Source organism: Trifolium pratense, linkage group LG3 (genome assembly GCF_020283565.1).
Source record: "Trifolium pratense cultivar HEN17-A07 linkage group LG3, ARS_RC_1.1, whole genome shotgun sequence".
In the NCBI taxonomy this organism is placed as follows: Eukaryota; Viridiplantae; Streptophyta; class Magnoliopsida; order Fabales; family Fabaceae; genus Trifolium; species Trifolium pratense.
This window is the reverse complement of record NC_060061.1, coordinates 41,856,073-41,874,226: the sequence shown is the minus strand read 5'-3', so window position 1 is coordinate 41,874,226 and position 18,154 is coordinate 41,856,073. Positions and strand designations below refer to the sequence as shown.

Genomic DNA, 18,154 nt, shown 5'->3' with positions numbered 1-18,154 from the left:
AACCAACTTAACTGATGAATCTCCTATTCTTTAACTCTTAGATCAACTAACTTAACCGATTGAGCTACCCATCTCACTTCAATTACATCTCTCTATGCTAGAAGGAGAAAAAAAAAATAAGGAACATGATAATATGTGCAAAAGCAAATCCTACGGAGCTTGCCATGCCATCCACTACTTTTTAAAGTCATTGGTCCATTAATTATTATTCACATTAGAGAGGATTTGGTTTGTGTGTGGTCACATTAGATAAGAAACATATTAATCGTCTGATTAAGATTATACGATCTTTTAAAATTTTAGAAAATTAAAATTTGTATACAACAGAAATCATATGTACTTCCTTCCTCCTCTAACTCAAAAATTTATTCATCATCTTCATCCACTAAAGAGGAGTGGAAGATCATGAGCAAGTAGATTTATTGGGGAATTCAATAGTAAAATGGAGAGAATTTCTTAACAAAGTGCTAAACTTACCTAAATAGTCAATTTAAAATAATAATATGACACTTGAAACAATATTTTTTACTGAATAGTTAACTGTAATTGAATTAGCTTATCAAAATAAACTACAGTATAAGTTTCTAACAAAAAAAGACATATGGAAGGTATAAGTCATAAGTCATATGCCCAAAAGATAATATTGTTAAAATGAGTCTTTTGGTTAACTTTTACTTGTGATTAAAGTTAAACGAAATACAAGTCGCCACAATTGATCTAATAGTGAGGAGGTTGAATAGTAAATATATATATATATATATATATATATATATATATATATATATATATATATATATATATATATATATATATATATTAATATTAATTTTATTAATATTAATATTAATATTTTCTTCACCATGACTTAAACGAAATACATGTCGTAGGTTTACAAATCAAACAAACAAAATTAATAATTAATTTTATTAATATTTTCTTCACCGTGACTTAAACCTTATTCTTTTGCATCTTAACTCCTTTGACCTTAACTCAATTCACTTGAACTACCCCACTCTTTATATTTTCAGTTTTTTTTTTTCTTCTTTCAATTAGTGTTAAATAAATAAGACACGCTCATTGTAGGACAAAGAGTTACCTATAATTCTACATAACATAAATCAACCCTTCACTTAATCAAAGATTAACATGTACCATTAAAAAAACAAAAAGATCCATTGTAAGAGTTTATGTACAGTTATATAATTACAATTGTACAAATATGCATTAATTATTCCATCTCTTTCTCTGATCTTCACCCAACCCAAAAATTTTAAAAAAGATATACCTACAAAATTTTCTTTTCTTTTTCTTTTTCCTTTTTCTCATCTATATATTCATTCCTCCAAATTTTTTTATTTTTATTTTTTTCAGTTTTTCTACATTTAACTTAAACATCTTGAGAATTATCATCAGATAGAGGAAAACATGTATCTTCACCACCAGTATTCCATAGAAAATGAGCATAATTTGCAGCATAATAAGTGTTACTAGGTTCAGCTGAAATAGCCTCCAAATATGTTTCTTCTGCAGCCCACAAATCATTTTTCACTTTCCATAAGAAGTTTGCATATTTGTTAAACGCCTCAGCATCTGGTGGCTCCACTTCTATAGCTCTTTTGAAGTATTCCTCTGCCCTATTTTTTGTTCAAAAGCAAATACCAAATTGTCAATAATACAACTACTTTTCACATGTTAATTGTTTGTAGTTACAACCTATAATCAATTCAATTACTTTATTATTATATTTTATCTAGAATATAGTTTTTTTCTTAGGAAAATAAAATAGTCAATGAGATTACGTGTGAGATATTTTTTGCTATGAATACACGAGGGCATCACGTGGATGAGAAGAAAATAAAACTGGCTCATGAATCAGTGGTACAATGTAACAGAGAAACTAGACCGCAAATTTCTCTTTCAATATTCAATTCGACAAAACAACCATTTTGTTTTTTTCCTTCTTCCATTTTTGGTTAGATTTTCCGAATAAAATTATTCTATAATAGGTAACTTATAATACATAAAATAAAATAAAAAATTCAAACACAATACAAATTTTTAAATACATCTAGTAACATGTATAATTTTTTAGTTTACAATCGAGCTGAAATTGAACTCAGAACTCTATCATACGACTCAAACACCTCGGGACTAGAAATAGTCCTTGTAATAATCCTTGTATATTATACATATTTTTCCTCCTAAGTAAAATAATCCTTGGAAATTTCTAAGAATATTAAAAATTTATTCAACTCTATACAACTAATTTATTCATAAAGCCTATGAAATTAACATGAATACTACAAAATATATGACATACTCATTTTTGTCAACATTTTTAAAACAAAAGTAAATCAGTTAAAAACATACTATTTTTAGTCCTTATTACTATTTCTCAACTCAAAACCTAAATTTCAATACTATTCTCTAACCAAAAATAACCATATTGAAGAAAAAAAATCATCTCAAGATCAAATTGAACATGAAAGAATCAAGTAAAGACATATAAAGAAATTGGTTTCTAAGTTAGTCTTAAAATTGAAATATAAAACCAATGGAGCTACCATAACTAGGAAGTAAACAAAAAAATCAAGTAACAAGAGTAAAACTATGAATTTAGAAAAGAGTAAAAAAACAAAAATAAAAAAAGATTCCAGGAATATACGCACCTGTCAAATTCACGTGTAACGATGTAAAGAAACTGAGCATAATTTGCAAGCAAAAGAACATTGTTTGGTTCTTGAGACAAAGCTGTTTGATAAACAAGTTCTGTTCTCAAATACTCAGCATAATCATCAGATTCAATTTTAGCAGAAACCGGTGAAACAAATTTTTCCATTGCTTCATGATCCAAACCCACTTCATTTCTAGAAGCTTCTTCCACCATAGCTTCCCATAGCTTAGTTTCTTCTTCTTCATTGTTTTCTTGAACTGACTCTGTTTCATTTTCCCCTGTTTTATAAACACCACCATTTGATAAACCGGTTCCGGTCTGATCAAACCGGCCATCCCCATCAAACCCACTTGCCACCGGTTTATATTTCCCTCCTCCGCCGGTACCACCATCGACGGAGGCCGTGTTATTTCCATTCGTGATTGAGAATGTTTTAATTGCAGACGAGTCGAATTTATGAAAGCCGTGGTCACCACGGCTTTCATTATCGCGAAACTCGACTATCGAAGAAGTTTCCGGTGGCGGAGTAACAACGGCGGCGATGGCGTTGTTACTTGACATTGAATGAACAGTGAAATTTGCTAATAAAATCATAACATAAACCATTAAGGTTGGTGTATGTGAAAAAACTTGTTGAAATAGCCACACAAATGAAGCGTGCATTTCCTTTTGTACCCTTTCGAGAATTCCTTGTAAATCTTCGTAAAATAGAACCTCTCTCATTTGAAGAGTGAAACATTGAAGCTCTCTGATGATAAAAACCATTGAAGAAAAAGCTTTCTTCACTGAACATCTTGCTGATTCACCAACTTCTCTGAACTCTTCTTTGAGTTTGAGCTTTTCTTTTATGATTCTTAATGAAAACGGTAGCTCCACGCTATTGGCTTTTCTTTCGATTATGGCCGGAATAATTTCCTCGCCACGGCCTCCATGGAGGCCGTGGCCATTCCACGGCGGCTCGAACTCTGCTGCAAAATTAACCACTGAAGAAGAAGTTAGACTTTGTTTTAAGCTTTCTTCAAAGCTTTCTAAATCCATAATTGCATTGTTTTCACTTGAAATTTGGAATCTGAGAGCTAAATCTTCGATTTTCTTAGCGAATTCTTCGTCTGAGAATGAATCTAAGCTTGCACTGAAAGCTCTTCTTAATGTTCTTCTCTTTCGTGTGATGGAAAGTGGGTATTGTTGCAAAGATCGAGACCTTTGAAGAACAAAATTAGTGGATCCAAACAAGGTTGTTGAATTTGGTAAGAATTTGTTTCGGGGTTTTGATGAAGAAGATGAAGAAGGAGATGAAATTGCTGAAGCTAGTGTTTGAGATGAAGATGGAACATTATGAGCCAGTTGCAAAACCTTAAGTCCCATAATGTTTCAATTAAGCAAAAAACACAACAAAAAAACAAAGAAGAACAAGGAATCAGAATCTGAGGTTGTTTTTTCTTTCCCAAAATATGAAACTTCTAAAAACTTTGAGAGAAAAAAATGGAAAATTTAGAACAACCCACGAAAAGTCTTCCTTTTAACCTGCAAGAAATAAAATTAACATTAACATTAAAATATTAAGAAAAAAAAAATGAAACAGATTCATTGGAAAAAAAGAGCATGGAGAAAATCAAAAGAGTGTGAAAATTATTACAAGAGCCAAAAAAATCGGATCGAGTTACGGGAATTAAGGAAAAACGAGATCCAAGAGAATTAAAGTAAGTTTTTTACTTTTTGGTTAACAAAAACTTACTCAAAGGGTGGTGGGAGTGTTTAGTGGTGTGGTTTCACGGCGGAGAATTTGCTCCGATGAGTGTTGTTGCGGCGGAGGAGAAGTGCAAAGTGTTGCAGCTTCAGTCATACCGAAAAAATGTAATGAAAATGGGTGTGATGTATATATAGGCAAAGAAGAAAAATAGAGGGGAAAAAATATCATGTTATGACCGGCTGCGGCGGTAGTAGTAGTCTGTCTTTTTTTCAATGGACCGCCATAGTGTTTTACAGCTGCCTTAGGTTACCGGTCTTTTCTTTGGGCCCACCTTCTGCAATTTGCAGTTTATGATTGCTAAATTCTAATGCTCTCCACTATGTTTGATTTATTTTCTTTTAAAATGATAAGACAATGTTAACATGTGCACCAAAAGCACATGTTAAGGAAGTAAAAATAGAAAGTATTAAATGATGAAGCATTAAATTTTAACTTTTTAAGCATTAAATTTTTGTATCATTAAAAGTTAAATTTCTATATTAAGATACCTTAACATGTGTCCTATATGCACATGTTAACAACACCCAAATGATAAAATGTGTCCGAGGGCTGGGCACCTAATAGACAACTTAATATTTTCTTTGTTCCATAACGAGTGAGTTGGTTGACTGCGTCACGTATGTTACTGCATAATTTTAACGATTAATATTTTTAATTATATAATAGTAAAAAATTATAAAAATATGATATTTTGAAAATACTCATCGAGATGAATCTAATAACGTCTTATATGTTAATATTTGTTTTTAGGGTAAATGATCATTTACCCCCCTGCAAAATAAGGAAATTTTCGTTTACCCCCTGCACAGATTTTTTTTCTGTTTACCCCCTTGCAAAAAATAGATTCTCTCATTTCGCCCCCTGGGTGTACAGCAGGACAAGTGACTGTGCAAATTTGCCGACGTGGCTTGTACACATGGAAAAAAATCATTTATATTTATTTTTAAATTCCACGTCAGATAATATTTTTTTCAAAAACAAAATTAAAAAAAAAATTCCTACAAAATTTTAAAAACGAATTTTTTTTTTTCTTTCAAAATTTTAAAAAAAAATTCCCAGAAATAATTTTTTTTTCGTACAAAATTATTGAGTATTTTTTTCCTAAAATAAAAAACGAATTTTCTTATTTTACTCCAAAAATAAAGATTTATTTTCAAATCTTTTTTAATTAAAAAAAACAGAATCTTCGCCGTAATCGTTTGCTTCCACCGTCATGATTGTATTTGTCGTCGTCTTCTTCAATCGCCGAAATCATCTTCTACATCATTATATTGTCTTCTGCTTCTTTATAATTTTCTAGTTTTAGGGCAAATGGTTTTGATAGAAGAGGAAAACACCAATAAAACTTGTTTTTCTATTTTATATTTTTTTTGAAAATCTTTTTCTATTTTTTTTAATTCAAAGAGAATAACAAAAAATAAAGTTTTGTTTTTAAAAAATAAAGATTATGTTTTTATTAATTCAAAAAGTTTGAAAATAAATCTTTAAAATTTTTATTTCGGAAATAAACTTTATTTCGGAGTAAATCTTTATTTTGGGAGAAAAATAAGAAAATTCATTTTTTTTTTAATTTTGGGAGGAAATTTTTTTTTGTTGGAAAGTTTTTTAAAATCATTTGTATGAAAAAAAAATAATTTTTTTTGTAGGAATTTTTTAAAAAAATTTTGGGGAAAAAAAACAGATTTTATTTTTTATTTTGTAGGAAAAAAATTATTATTTTTTTAAAAAAAAATATTATCTGACGTGGAATTTAAAAAATAAATATAAATAATTTTTTCCACATGTACAAGCCACGTCAACAGGTTTGCATAGTCATTTGTCCTGCTGTACACCTAGGGGGCGAAATGAGGGAATCTATTTTTTGCAAGGGGGGTAAACAGAAAAAAAATCTGTGCAGGGGGGGTAAATGAAAATTTGCTTATTTTGCAGGGGGTAAATGATCATTTACCCTTGTTTTTATACATTAGTAAAAAAATAGAATCAAAACAAGACACGTAAATAGTGCACATAATAAAACACAGGTTCGCAAGCGACAAACCTGTTAGATAAGGCTCTGGAATCCACCAGATTTCCGGAATCCACCAGAAAGAGTAACTAATCTAGAATCCACTAGACTTCCGGAATCCACCAGAAGGAGTAATTTGGAATCCACCAAATTTGAGAAAAATCTCTGTATTTTTATTAAATCAAAAGGTTGCCTTCAAGGCTACAATAATTTAGTCTAAATAGGAGTGAAAAATAAAATTAACAAATCTCCTAAAAGATTGTAAAAATAAAAACAACAAACCTAACTAAATAAAAGATTGTAAAAATAAAAACAACAAACCTAGCTAAATAAAAATTACAAATCTACCTAAAATATAAAAATAACTAACCTAGGTGAAATACAAAAATAAGAAATCAACCTAAAATATAATAAAACTAAATCTAACTAAAATAATAATATACAAAAGAAATCCTCCTACATCACATAAGATCTAAACACCAAAAGGAGTAAGGTGCTTAGGGCACACTTTTTTTTTTTTTGTTATATGAGATTGAAATTTTTTAAATATACAATTACAATATTTTTTGGGTTACCACAATATTGATACGGCGGGTTCGAGTTTCACTATTATTTTGGAGGATAGTATCTTTGTAAGTGTTCTTTGAGTCATAAGATTCTATCTGCCTAGTATCTTTGTAAGTGTTCTTTGAGTCATAAGATTCTATCTGCCTTGGACTTGGGCACCATCCTCTCACGATGATTAATCTTTGCAAGAGAATATGTGAGACACATAAACTAGGTTCTCCCCTCCCAACGAATTTTCTCCATATAAGTCACGAATCGAACTTCTGACGATATGCTTAAGGGGACTATGATTTTTACTACTTTGACCAATTTATTGTTGATAATTACATTAATAGGTGTGATGAACATCCAAACATATTTTAGACAATAATTAGTAGAAAGTATCAATGTATCAAAGCAATGTAGTATATAGTATCAAAGTTCCATAAAATGTTCCTTATGACTTTTTTTTTAACGACAGATATATTATTAATAAAAGTTAGATCTCACCATAAAAAAAAATCTTTGCACAAGACGAATAAAGATTGGGAAAAGAGAGCTACAAAATAAATGTGCCATATATAAGCGGAACACCAATAAAAATACCAAAACAGACAAAACCTAATAGAGGTTTGCTTATAATTCCATTCTTATAAAGACACTTCACAGCTTCCAGACTACATAAGAGAACATCGACCCGACCCATAAAGACGCCACTAAACACTAACTACCGATCTCAAATCAAAAGTGATCTGCCCATAAGAATTCAAAGAGCATCTCTGTGAGCCAAAAGTTGATGGGACAACGGTAGAATGAGAACCTAGACAGATAAATCTCAGCTTGTATACCACCTCCAAAGAGTCAACACATACGCAGTAGAGGTTAACCAGATACATAAGAAACCTGCAAATCTCAATAGATTTGGACACCGACATAGTCTCAAAAAGAATCCTGCAAACCTCAATAGATTTGAAAAACGGCCAGATAATCAAGTATTATAGAAAAATACTCATACATGACATCAACCACACACTGACGGCGTCAGATTCAAACACTACCACATCAACACCTCACCACCACCGCACATATTAGCTTTCTCCTAAAATATTTAGTAGAAAGTATCAAAGCAATGTATATAGTTCGTTGAGAAAGATATATGCTAAATAGAAAGAAGAAAATAATATGTTTGATAAAAAAATTAAATATTTGTTGAGATATCAGATGCTAAATTAAATAATCATTTAAAGATAAAAAGAAATAAATATTTGTTCAAATATTTATGTCAGAAAAAGATGTGATTATTTAAGGGTCCGTTTGATCGGTAAAATATAAAAGTAGTGGATAGAACGACACATCAGAACAGTACATGACAGTACAACACAAAACATCACAAGACAAAGTTTAAGGTGTTGATCAAATTTTACTTTTAAGATGTTTTGTGGACAAAATATTATTTTGATATTTTGGACAGCTTGTGTAGAGGACAAAAATTGTCTCATGGTTTAGTTGGGTAAAAAATTTCAATTATTGTTCAGTCCCTTGGCCTCCGGTTGATCCAGTCTTGGGATCAATTTTGAAATCAAACACACTAGTCTACAATTGAAATTGTGCTGTCAACACACGATATAGTTAGTTAATTAATACTCCTTCCGTCACATTTTATAAGACCTTCTTTGACTAAATGTATTATTCATTTGTTTTGTTTTGACCATATTTTTTTAAAAATATATAAATATAAATATTATCATATAAGTTCTTATTTGATTTGTTTATATGTCTATTTAAAAATATCAAATTTTCATAATTTTTACTAATTGATAATTAAAAATATTCGTAATCAAAAGTACTATGTATTATCATACTTGCAGTGATCAAATAGTTCTCGTACTTTGGGACGGAATGAATAAATTTTAATATTGAGGTTTTCTTATTTTTTAGTTAGGATTTTAAAATTGAGGTTACGACGACTTAAGAAAGACTTTTTGATTTAAAAAATGTGAACAATTCCGGTGACAGTTTTTTCAGAAAAAGATCTGGTTATTTTTTGTTTTAAAAAGTTATAATTATGGCTTTCCGACTTTGGAACCATTTTATTTAATAAAGTATTGTTGTTAACCAATTAAAAGTTTTAAATAGTGAGGTTTTATTCTTCCTAACGTGTTGTATATTTTAAAAGATAACGTACTGAATGATAATTAACTAGGAAAATTAGTTTCTTTTACAATTTACATAAATTTACAGGGAAACTTTCAATAAATTATGTGTAGAAAGTAAAATATGAACCGAGTCAAGATGTAGGGAAGGTTCACGTTCGTGCCATACATATTTATTCCGTCTTAGTTACCGTACATTTTCTTTTCCTTTTTTTATAATATTTTATTTTTGCTTTCACCACTAGTTTAATCTGATTCGAAGGTCGATTTTGACATCAAGTGTTTTCAGCCTCATTCCCGATCACAGTTGCGGATCTCGAATCGTGTCACTCTCTACTAAATTCAGCGTCAATCATCATTAAACCAACTAACGATTGAGTTACCGTACATATTTATAGCACATACAATGGGGCTTCTTAACAAAAATAATAATAATATTAAAGGTCTGTTTGGCAAGCTAAAAAAACTAGCTTTTAGCTTTTGTCTTATGACTTATAAGCTAAAAGACCTGTATGGTAACAGTCTTTTTTCAGAAAGAGCTTTTAGCTTATTTTATTGACTTATAGCTTCTTTTTCAGAAGTTCTTTCAAGTAGCTTATGAGCTTATAACTTCTAGCCTTTCATTTTTTCTTTCTCTTTTACCCTTATTATTTTTAACTAAAATTCATATTTACCCTTTATAATTTATTATCACTAGCGGGCCAGGCAAGCGCGTTCCGCGCCTGCCTGTATCTAACTTATGTAAATAAATAAAAAAAAAATATCTTTATGTTATTGTGAGTTTGTTAATAAAAAAAATTTGTTGCTACTAAAAAAATCAAGGGTATAGTTGGTATTATTGTTAAGTGTTATTTCAAATATTATAGTGAATGCATGTTTTAACGTTGCTTCTTTTAAAATCACATGAATATAATATGTTTTAACGTTGCCTTATTATCTATTTTCAAATATGAAGGCTAAAAACATAATATTTTTTTATCAATTCATAGGTACGTACCTTACTATAATTTTTTTTGAAACAACGGACCTTACTATAATTAACAATTATACAATATTTGTGAATATATTTTGTTGTTATTTTTTCATAAAGTATATCAACTGAAAGGAAAATAATATTTTTAAAAAAAATTCAACAGATAAAAATTAGTTTAATAATAAAATATTTGAAAGATATATTTATTGAATTAATAAACTTAAAATATTGTAAAAAAAAACTTAAAATATTAAATTCTAAGTATCTTAAATAGTATTAATTTGATAAAAAAAATTATTGAATTAAAGATGTCCTTTTATGTCATTTTACATTTATCAGTCAGTTGAACTACTAATTTTACCAAACACTTCAATCAGCTTATCAGCTAGAAGCCATCAGTCATAAGCTATCAGCTAGCTTATCAGTCATAAGCTATTTTTGCCAAACATAAATGGATTATATTATGGTTTGTTATGTACCCTTGGTTCTAAGAGAAAATGAGGTCTAGTAATCTAGAGTTCGGTTGTGAGGTAAGCAAAATCTGATTAAAAATTGTTTACACTAAAAATTGAACTCGGGTTCTCAAAACATTAGTTTATTTAGAGGATAAATTAGTTTATATTCATTTAGAATAAATTAATCTAAGTGGTAAGAGATTTGGTTTCCTTAAATTTGTGGTAAGTAGTTCGATTTATGACTCATGCATATAGAGAAAATTCGGTTAGGAAAAGAGAACACACTGTGTTTCTCACATGTTTCCCAACAAAAATTAGTCATCGTTAACGTCGATGAACACTTTATATCAATATCACGTTAACCCAAAAAGTGATATTAGTTTTTTCTCAGGGTATAGAAATTGCAGGAACTAGTTTAATTTTTTTTTTGTCATGGACTAAATTTGGCAGAGAGAAAAAAGAGATCAAATTGACATTCACTCTATTATTTTTTTAGAATAAAATATGTCTAAGTCTGGCCAAAATTCCTACCTCAACTATTAACTAGTAGAAATGCAGAAATTAATAGTGTTGGATGTCATGATTGGGGTTTGAATCCCGATCAATTCACTTTGTGTGTGCGAATTTTTAATGACTTTATTATTTTGTCTATCAACCAAAAAAGATGTCTTTTAAGTCTAAATATGAGAAACTTAACAACAATTAGTATAAATAGCACTTGAAGTAACAAAGCTTTTTACAAGATAAAAAGAAGATTATTTATTTCGTGATTGAACTCTGAATTACTTAATTCATTCTCTTGGAATGAAAATGATAGGTTAATAAAAAAATATTGTTTTTTGACTAAAACTATGGTGCATTTGATTTGCTAAAAAACAGGGGACTGAACAAGACAACTTTTATTGTACCCTGTTTGATTTGAAATTGATTATGGAACTGGACAAATTAAGTAGCAAGGGACAGGACAAAAATAAGATTTTTTGTCCTTCACTGAACAACGAGACAACTTTTTGTCCACAGTACAACTATAAAAAGTACGAAAATACTCATTTTATTTTCGAATATAAAAATATTATCATCTTATATCTCTCCGGTATAGTTTTGTCATGTCCTGTATAATCTTGTTCTTTACTGTATTATTATGTCCAGTCATTGCTATTTAGCCTTTGGTTGGGTCCGACGCGGCTTCATTCACGGAACAAGTGGTTCCAATCTGGCCGTTAACATATTGCCACGTGTTGAATGAAATCATTTATTACAATTATGGAGAAAAATATTGGTAACCAAAAGGTCGTCGTAAAGATGAAGGTACCACCGTGATTCATAACCGACCCTTCAAGTGCAATTGTTGTAAACTTGTAATTAAGGACACGTATCCTACCCTCTACCACATTTACACATTTTTCTTCCTTTGTCTTCTCCTTCATTATAGGAGCTGTTCAATCGTTGCACAAAAAATAGTAGTACCTTCTTCACTTACTTCTTTTTGACGAAATAGTACAACCTCACTTTCAAGATATTTATTCATGCTTTAAAATAGATAGCAAACCAAAAATTGTGTACGCTACATGACCTCATTTTAGTAGATATTTTTATCAATAGACCTCCTTTTAGTATTTTTTTAAGCTACATGACCTCCTTTAGTATATCTTTCAAAAAACTTTATTTTAAATAAATAATTCATTAATATTGTAACCAAGTTTAACTCATCTTCAAGTTAGTTTTACATTGGAGACTACAATGATTCAAGTCATCATGAAAAGATATATAGGATTTTTTTTTTTATAACTTAGATGAAATAAAAACGCCATTATAAACTTACACAGATGAAGGAGTCGGGATTCAAACTCCAATCATAATGTTCAGCTTAACAATTTCAACATTTTTTATCGGTTGAAAGACTTGTGGACCGAGCAAGAAATTTTATTCCATGTGTAAACCAGAAGTGATAAATATTGAAAATTAATTTGTTCAAATAATAACACAAAAAATATGGATCTTTCATGTATAAATAAATATAAATTATAAGATATACATGTTGGCTCATCACGAGGAGCAGTCAGGGGATCATTCATATTGAGCTCAAGAACAACTGCACAAGTGAGTTGAACACCACATTTTAACCCAAAACCTTAAGGTGTTAGGTTTATGGGTCTTCTCACTTATAAAGTGTTCAACCTCACTTTTCTAAGTAATGTGGGAGTTAACTCACACTTGCGATAATAATATTTACAGTCGTCCCGTAAGTGTAGCTCAAATGATAGCTACCAGAGATATTATTGAAGTGGCCGGTGTTCGAACCCCGGATTCCACACTTCTCAACATTTAAATGTGTGAGAGTCTGACCACAAGGCTACTTAAAAAAAAATTTACAGTCAACTGTAAGATGCATTATGCATTGTCCTTCACCATGTATGATGTATACTCCACGGACAAGTAGTTATTGACTATGAAAATAAGGTGAAACAGTCTGGAAGTTCCTGGAATCAAAATGAAGAAGTGGATATGTTATAATAATGAAGCATATATATGCAAAACATTTGGGCACGTTGGAAAATTTCAATACACTTTTTTAGTCAATTGGTATTATAATTAACTTTTATTTTGATCATAAACCACTAATGACGGCTAATGCCAAAACAAAAACACTAATGACGGTAGTGCAACAATAGAGTATTCTATTCATCCATCTTGTTTTATTCGAAATTATTTTATCATATCATATCATTTATTTATTTATATATGGCCACCAAAAACAAAAAAATAAAAAGAAAAAAATAATAGTAATATAATATATATCTAAAGTTTATGTTAGGCAAAATCAATTGGTCCAGTGGAGATTAACACTGAGTTTAATAGAGATAACCACGGTTCGATCCTCGCAACTACGATCGAAAGGTTGTTAGAACCACTTGATGCCAAAACTGACATCTGAATCAGATTAGACGGTCCAATGAATCAGATACCAATAAAAACAAAACAAAAAAAAAAGTTTAGGCTAGGTAAAGAAAGAGAGGATGAGAAACCAACGGTGCAGAATGAAACTCAAAAGAAAAATAATAGGGAAAAAACAGAAATGAAAATAAGGCCAAATTGCTTGATCAAAGTGGCTCCACCACGAGGGAGACAATGGAATCAAATCAACGGCTAAATTTTACACTAAGATTATCTTCACGGTCAAGATAGATTCCCTAGCGTGATTTCATTTTCTGTTTTCTTGTGTTGATAATATTTTCAATGGTTTCAAGAGGGAGAGATTCTTTAGTACTTTGTCGTACTTGTGCGAAATATGATGAATTATTATTTATTTGAATAAGATGTGTGTTGATAATATATTTAAATACTGCATGTCTATTCTTTCATTTCTTTTGTTTGATATGGGATGCTAAAAAATAGTATTGTTTGTGAATCATTAGTATGTTGTTGCTAAATATTAATATTGATCAACTTACCAATAAAATAAGCGCATGTGTTTTTTTAACCTAGCTTTCTCTTTTTGACAACTTCTCCGTGTGTTTGAGCAAATTCTTTGTGGGATCTATGATTTAGAACTTGTATCGATCGAGTATCGGTATGGGTTTGCTTGCATTTACTTGTTGTATGGATGTTTATGTAGCTCATTATTTAGAAATGAGTTTTTAGTTACCGAATAAGCAATAATAAAAAATGAATTCATTGCAACACAAATTGTACTTCAAGTCTTCAACTAGTAGAAATGTTGAAATTGTTAGATCGGACGTCCGTGATCGAGGTTCGAATCTCGATCCCTCCACTTTGTATGTGTGAGTTTCCAATGATTTATCATTTCATCTATGTAAAAAAAAATGAATTTGTTTCTTGCCTTACGGGTTGGACCATCGCTATTATAAAAAAGGGTGACCGTCCGTTGAACTACCAAAGAACAAAGGGTAAACCAATGTGATCATGACATTGTAGGTGCTTGCCATGGGGCGGATGCAACTTCCCTCAGTTGGTTTGGGTGGTATAGCCCGTTGCAGAAGTCCCCCATTTTTTTGATCCATTTCTGTCTTTAGTCTTTAGGGAACCAAATCTTGACTTTACTAAGAAAATAAGGCTCGTTAAAAAATTATGATAAAACTATGCTAATTGAGAAAAGAAGGAATATGAGTGTAGTAATGGAAAGAAAGTAGAGAGAAGATATAGAAAATGAGTATAGAAAGAAAGTAGACGTGGAAAATAAGAGGAAGAAAAGAGAAATATACAATATTATATTTTTTAAAAGTTTTTTGTTAAAAACATTCACAACATTTTGCGTAAATTTTTTCTTTGGATGGAAATTGTCGTACATAAATATTCAATATTTGATTTAGTAAATTGTATAGAACATTAAATAATATTTTCATAAGCTAAAATGTCAACAATTCTAGATAATTTTTGTCCTAAATATATGAAAATAAGTGGTTTTCTTGTAGTGCAAGATATTCTCATCAACTGAATCATTTCACTCTAAAGCATACTTTCCACGAAGCTAAGTGCTTTTATGTTATTTAAGATTTTACTTCCTTTCCTCTATTGTTAATATGTTAGTTTTTTTTTTTGTTAGAGAATTATGGACCTCCAACTCTTTAACTCTTTTTTTTGAACAACCAACTCTTTAACTCTTATGTTCAACAAGCTCAAACAAACGAGTATGAAACAACATTTCACCAATCAAGTATAAATAGTTAACAAATACTTTTTCTTTAGCAATGTGCATTGTGACATTATCCATGTTCTATGTCGAGGATTAGCAAAGAACACCAAGAAAGTAGGACGAGTAAGATAATATGATTAAACAAGACAAACAAAGCTTCCAATAATAAAATGCCAATGTAAAGCCATTCAATAATTTTCATTAACCAAATAATGCATCTTTTATGCCATAAAAAACAAAGCATATAAATTAGCAATACAGGTAGCAACGATAAAAGGGATATTTTTCAAGGTCACACGTAATTTAGAGGCCTACAAATTTGATGAAGTATATGGAAGAATCGTGAGAAAGAACATTTTGTAGCATTTAAGAGCAAAGTGTTGCAAAAAGTTGAGATAGCATCACGTGGTTGTTGCCAAAAATTACCATGTTTTTCTCTTTTGCTTATTTGTCCTTGCGAGCTAATAAACAACACTTGTCAAATGATGCTATGTTCTTGGATCGGTTGTCACCGTCCTTTAAGGAAATTTTCCAGAATCACAACTCTCCTTTGTTGTTTTTCAATTATTTTGCTAAAGCAGAACACAGTTGTATATAATACAGTCCTTTTTTGACAGTATATGAAAGTTTTTTTTTTTTTCCCGTAAATCAAGTATTCTTTACGTACAATTGTAAAGAGTTTATTTCTCAAATTTTGTGGAACTTAAATGACCGAGAAACTATTTTTAAAAATTCATATATTTTAGTTGTCGTGAAAAAATGTGAAATTCAATTAATCAACTTACACTTAAGAAAATTTAGAATATATTGTTCTTTTTATCGGAGATCAGAAAAGAATATGTCCATAGTAAAAATAAACACCAAAGTAGTACTCTGACAATTTTTGTAACTAAAAACAAATTTATTCGTAAAACCTAGATCAACCGACAATGTTGATATTGTTATGTTGAAGTACACTTTAATTCAACTTCGATCGCATGATAATGCATTTATTTGGGTGAGTTCCGGTGGTATATTTATAACTTCGTTAGTTTGTAGACAAAAAAACTAAAAACATAAGTTGTAGACATTTTTTGTGAAATTAATTAAAATTAGTCCCTTAATTATAAAAAGAAAATTTAGTCCCTTAGACCATGGGAACCTATTAGGTACTTATATAGATATTTATTAGGTACTACCATTGGAGTAATACCCATTGAGTACCTAATAGGTAGTGCTTCTTAAATAGGTATCATCTCTCTCCTCATATTATAATATATTTTTATGGGACCCACTTATAAAGATGTAGAATTATTGATGAGATATAGAGTTATTAATGAGACCTGTTTATAACTTTTTAAGAGGTGTTGGGTTGGAGATTAATGGGTCGTTTGACCCAGCTTTTTTTAGAGCTTATGCAAATAACTTATGTAATTTTTATATATTATTATAAGTTTGTCAAGGTAGTTTATGATAAAATAGTTTATAAAATTACAATTTTACTAGTGTGAACTTATAAAATAACATAAAACCTAATTTATATTACATAAGTTGTTTGCATAAGCTCTAAAAAAAGTTAGGTCAAACGAGCCCTAAGTACTTATTAGGTACTATTATTAAAAATAATATATGAGTGATGTGTACACGTGAGACCAAATTAAGTACTCAAAGTTGGGAAGCTCCATTGTGGATGCTCTTAAACCACCCACAACGGAGCACTCAAAGTTTGAGTACTTAACTAGGTCCCACATTGACACATCACTTCTTAAAAAGTTCTAAAATGGGTCTCATCAATAACTCCACACCATTACAATAAACTTATTATTTAAGGGTCATGCTAAACAGTGCCCCTGGGGCAGGGGCACTAGTTAAGCATACTAAAAAAGAAAACAAATGATAAAGTTAATGATGAGAGAGAATAACTTTCTACTTCATTAAAACATTGAATGCACAATTTACGAGATAAAACTTCTATATTTGTATCCTTAACTAGTGCCCCGGGGGCACTGTTTAGCATTTTCCATTATTTAATTACCTATTTTATTATATAAATTGATAAATTGATTGAATGATAAAATTAAAAAATTAGTATGTACTAATTTTTTTTATAATTCGAAATTTAATTTAAAATAATATTGCCAAATTTTAAGAATTACATAATTAAAAAATAATGTGTTTATGGTTGGCATTAAATTTTTTACAGGCATGCCAATTCAAAAATTGTGTTTTTCTGTAAATATCCATTAATTCGAATTGAATATACTAGTATAAAATAAAATGAGTCCCATGAAAAGAATATTTTAATGAAAAATAAGGTGGGTCCAATAGGAAAAAGAGAGTTCTTATTTGAGAAGTGGTACTTAATAGGTACTCCCTCCGGACATAAATATAAGCAAAAATGCATTTTTTATATTCATTGAATAACATATGTATCTAGTCTGTATTATAGTTCAGATACATTTGTTATTCAATGAATCTAAAAAGTACACTTTTGCTTATATTTATGTCCGAAGGGAATACTCAAAATTGGTGGTGCTATCAGAATTTCCAATTCATAACACATTAGTCTAACAAGAATTTAATTTTGTTTCCATAGGTTCTCTAAAGATATTTTTTTTTTTTTTGAAAACTTGGTATCCGGTCTTAGGACCGACTAATCCAAGGGGACCAATTTCACCGCTCACTTGCGGGGACCCCATTTAAAGCCAGAGTTTTTTACTCTAAATATAATTACCGCCAAACACTAAAATACAGACACCTCTTTCAATCGAGATTCAAGCATTTGATCTATTATATATACATTGTAAAAATCTTACCTCTGCTATTAAATACAACCCCGTTGGTAATTCAAGTAATCTTCTAAGAGAGATCGATGTGTTGTGATTTTATAATTCAAACAAAATTATTATTATTTATTTTTTTGAATAAAAACTAATATATTGAGAAAATTATTATTAGGCATATT

At 29.9% G+C, this 18,154-nt stretch overlaps 1 protein-coding gene across 1 annotated transcript; it reads right to left on the bottom strand.

The window, feature by feature from the left end:
* Positions 1 to 1,130: 1,130 nt before the first annotated feature.
* Positions 1,131 to 4,619, bottom strand: LOC123913559. Its single transcript, XM_045964340.1, has 3 exons — positions 4,410 to 4,619; positions 2,670 to 4,198; positions 1,131 to 1,634 (listed from the first exon to the last, which is right to left on the bottom strand). The coding sequence occupies exons 2-3, from the start codon at positions 4,037 to 4,039 to the stop codon at positions 1,388 to 1,390; spliced, it is 1,617 nt and encodes a 538-aa protein (XP_045820296.1). The 5' UTR covers positions 4,040 to 4,198; positions 4,410 to 4,619; the 3' UTR covers positions 1,131 to 1,387.
* Positions 4,620 to 18,154: the final 13,535 nt, after the last annotated feature.

Coding starts and splice junctions, on each gene's coding strand:
- LOC123913559 (XM_045964340.1), bottom strand. CDS start 4,039: ATGGGACTTAAGGTTTTGCAACTGGCTCATAATGTTCCATCTTCATCT. Junction 1,635..2,669: donor GTTACACGTGAATTTGACAG/GTGCGTATATTC, acceptor AACAAAAAATAG/GGCAGAGGAATACTTCAAAA.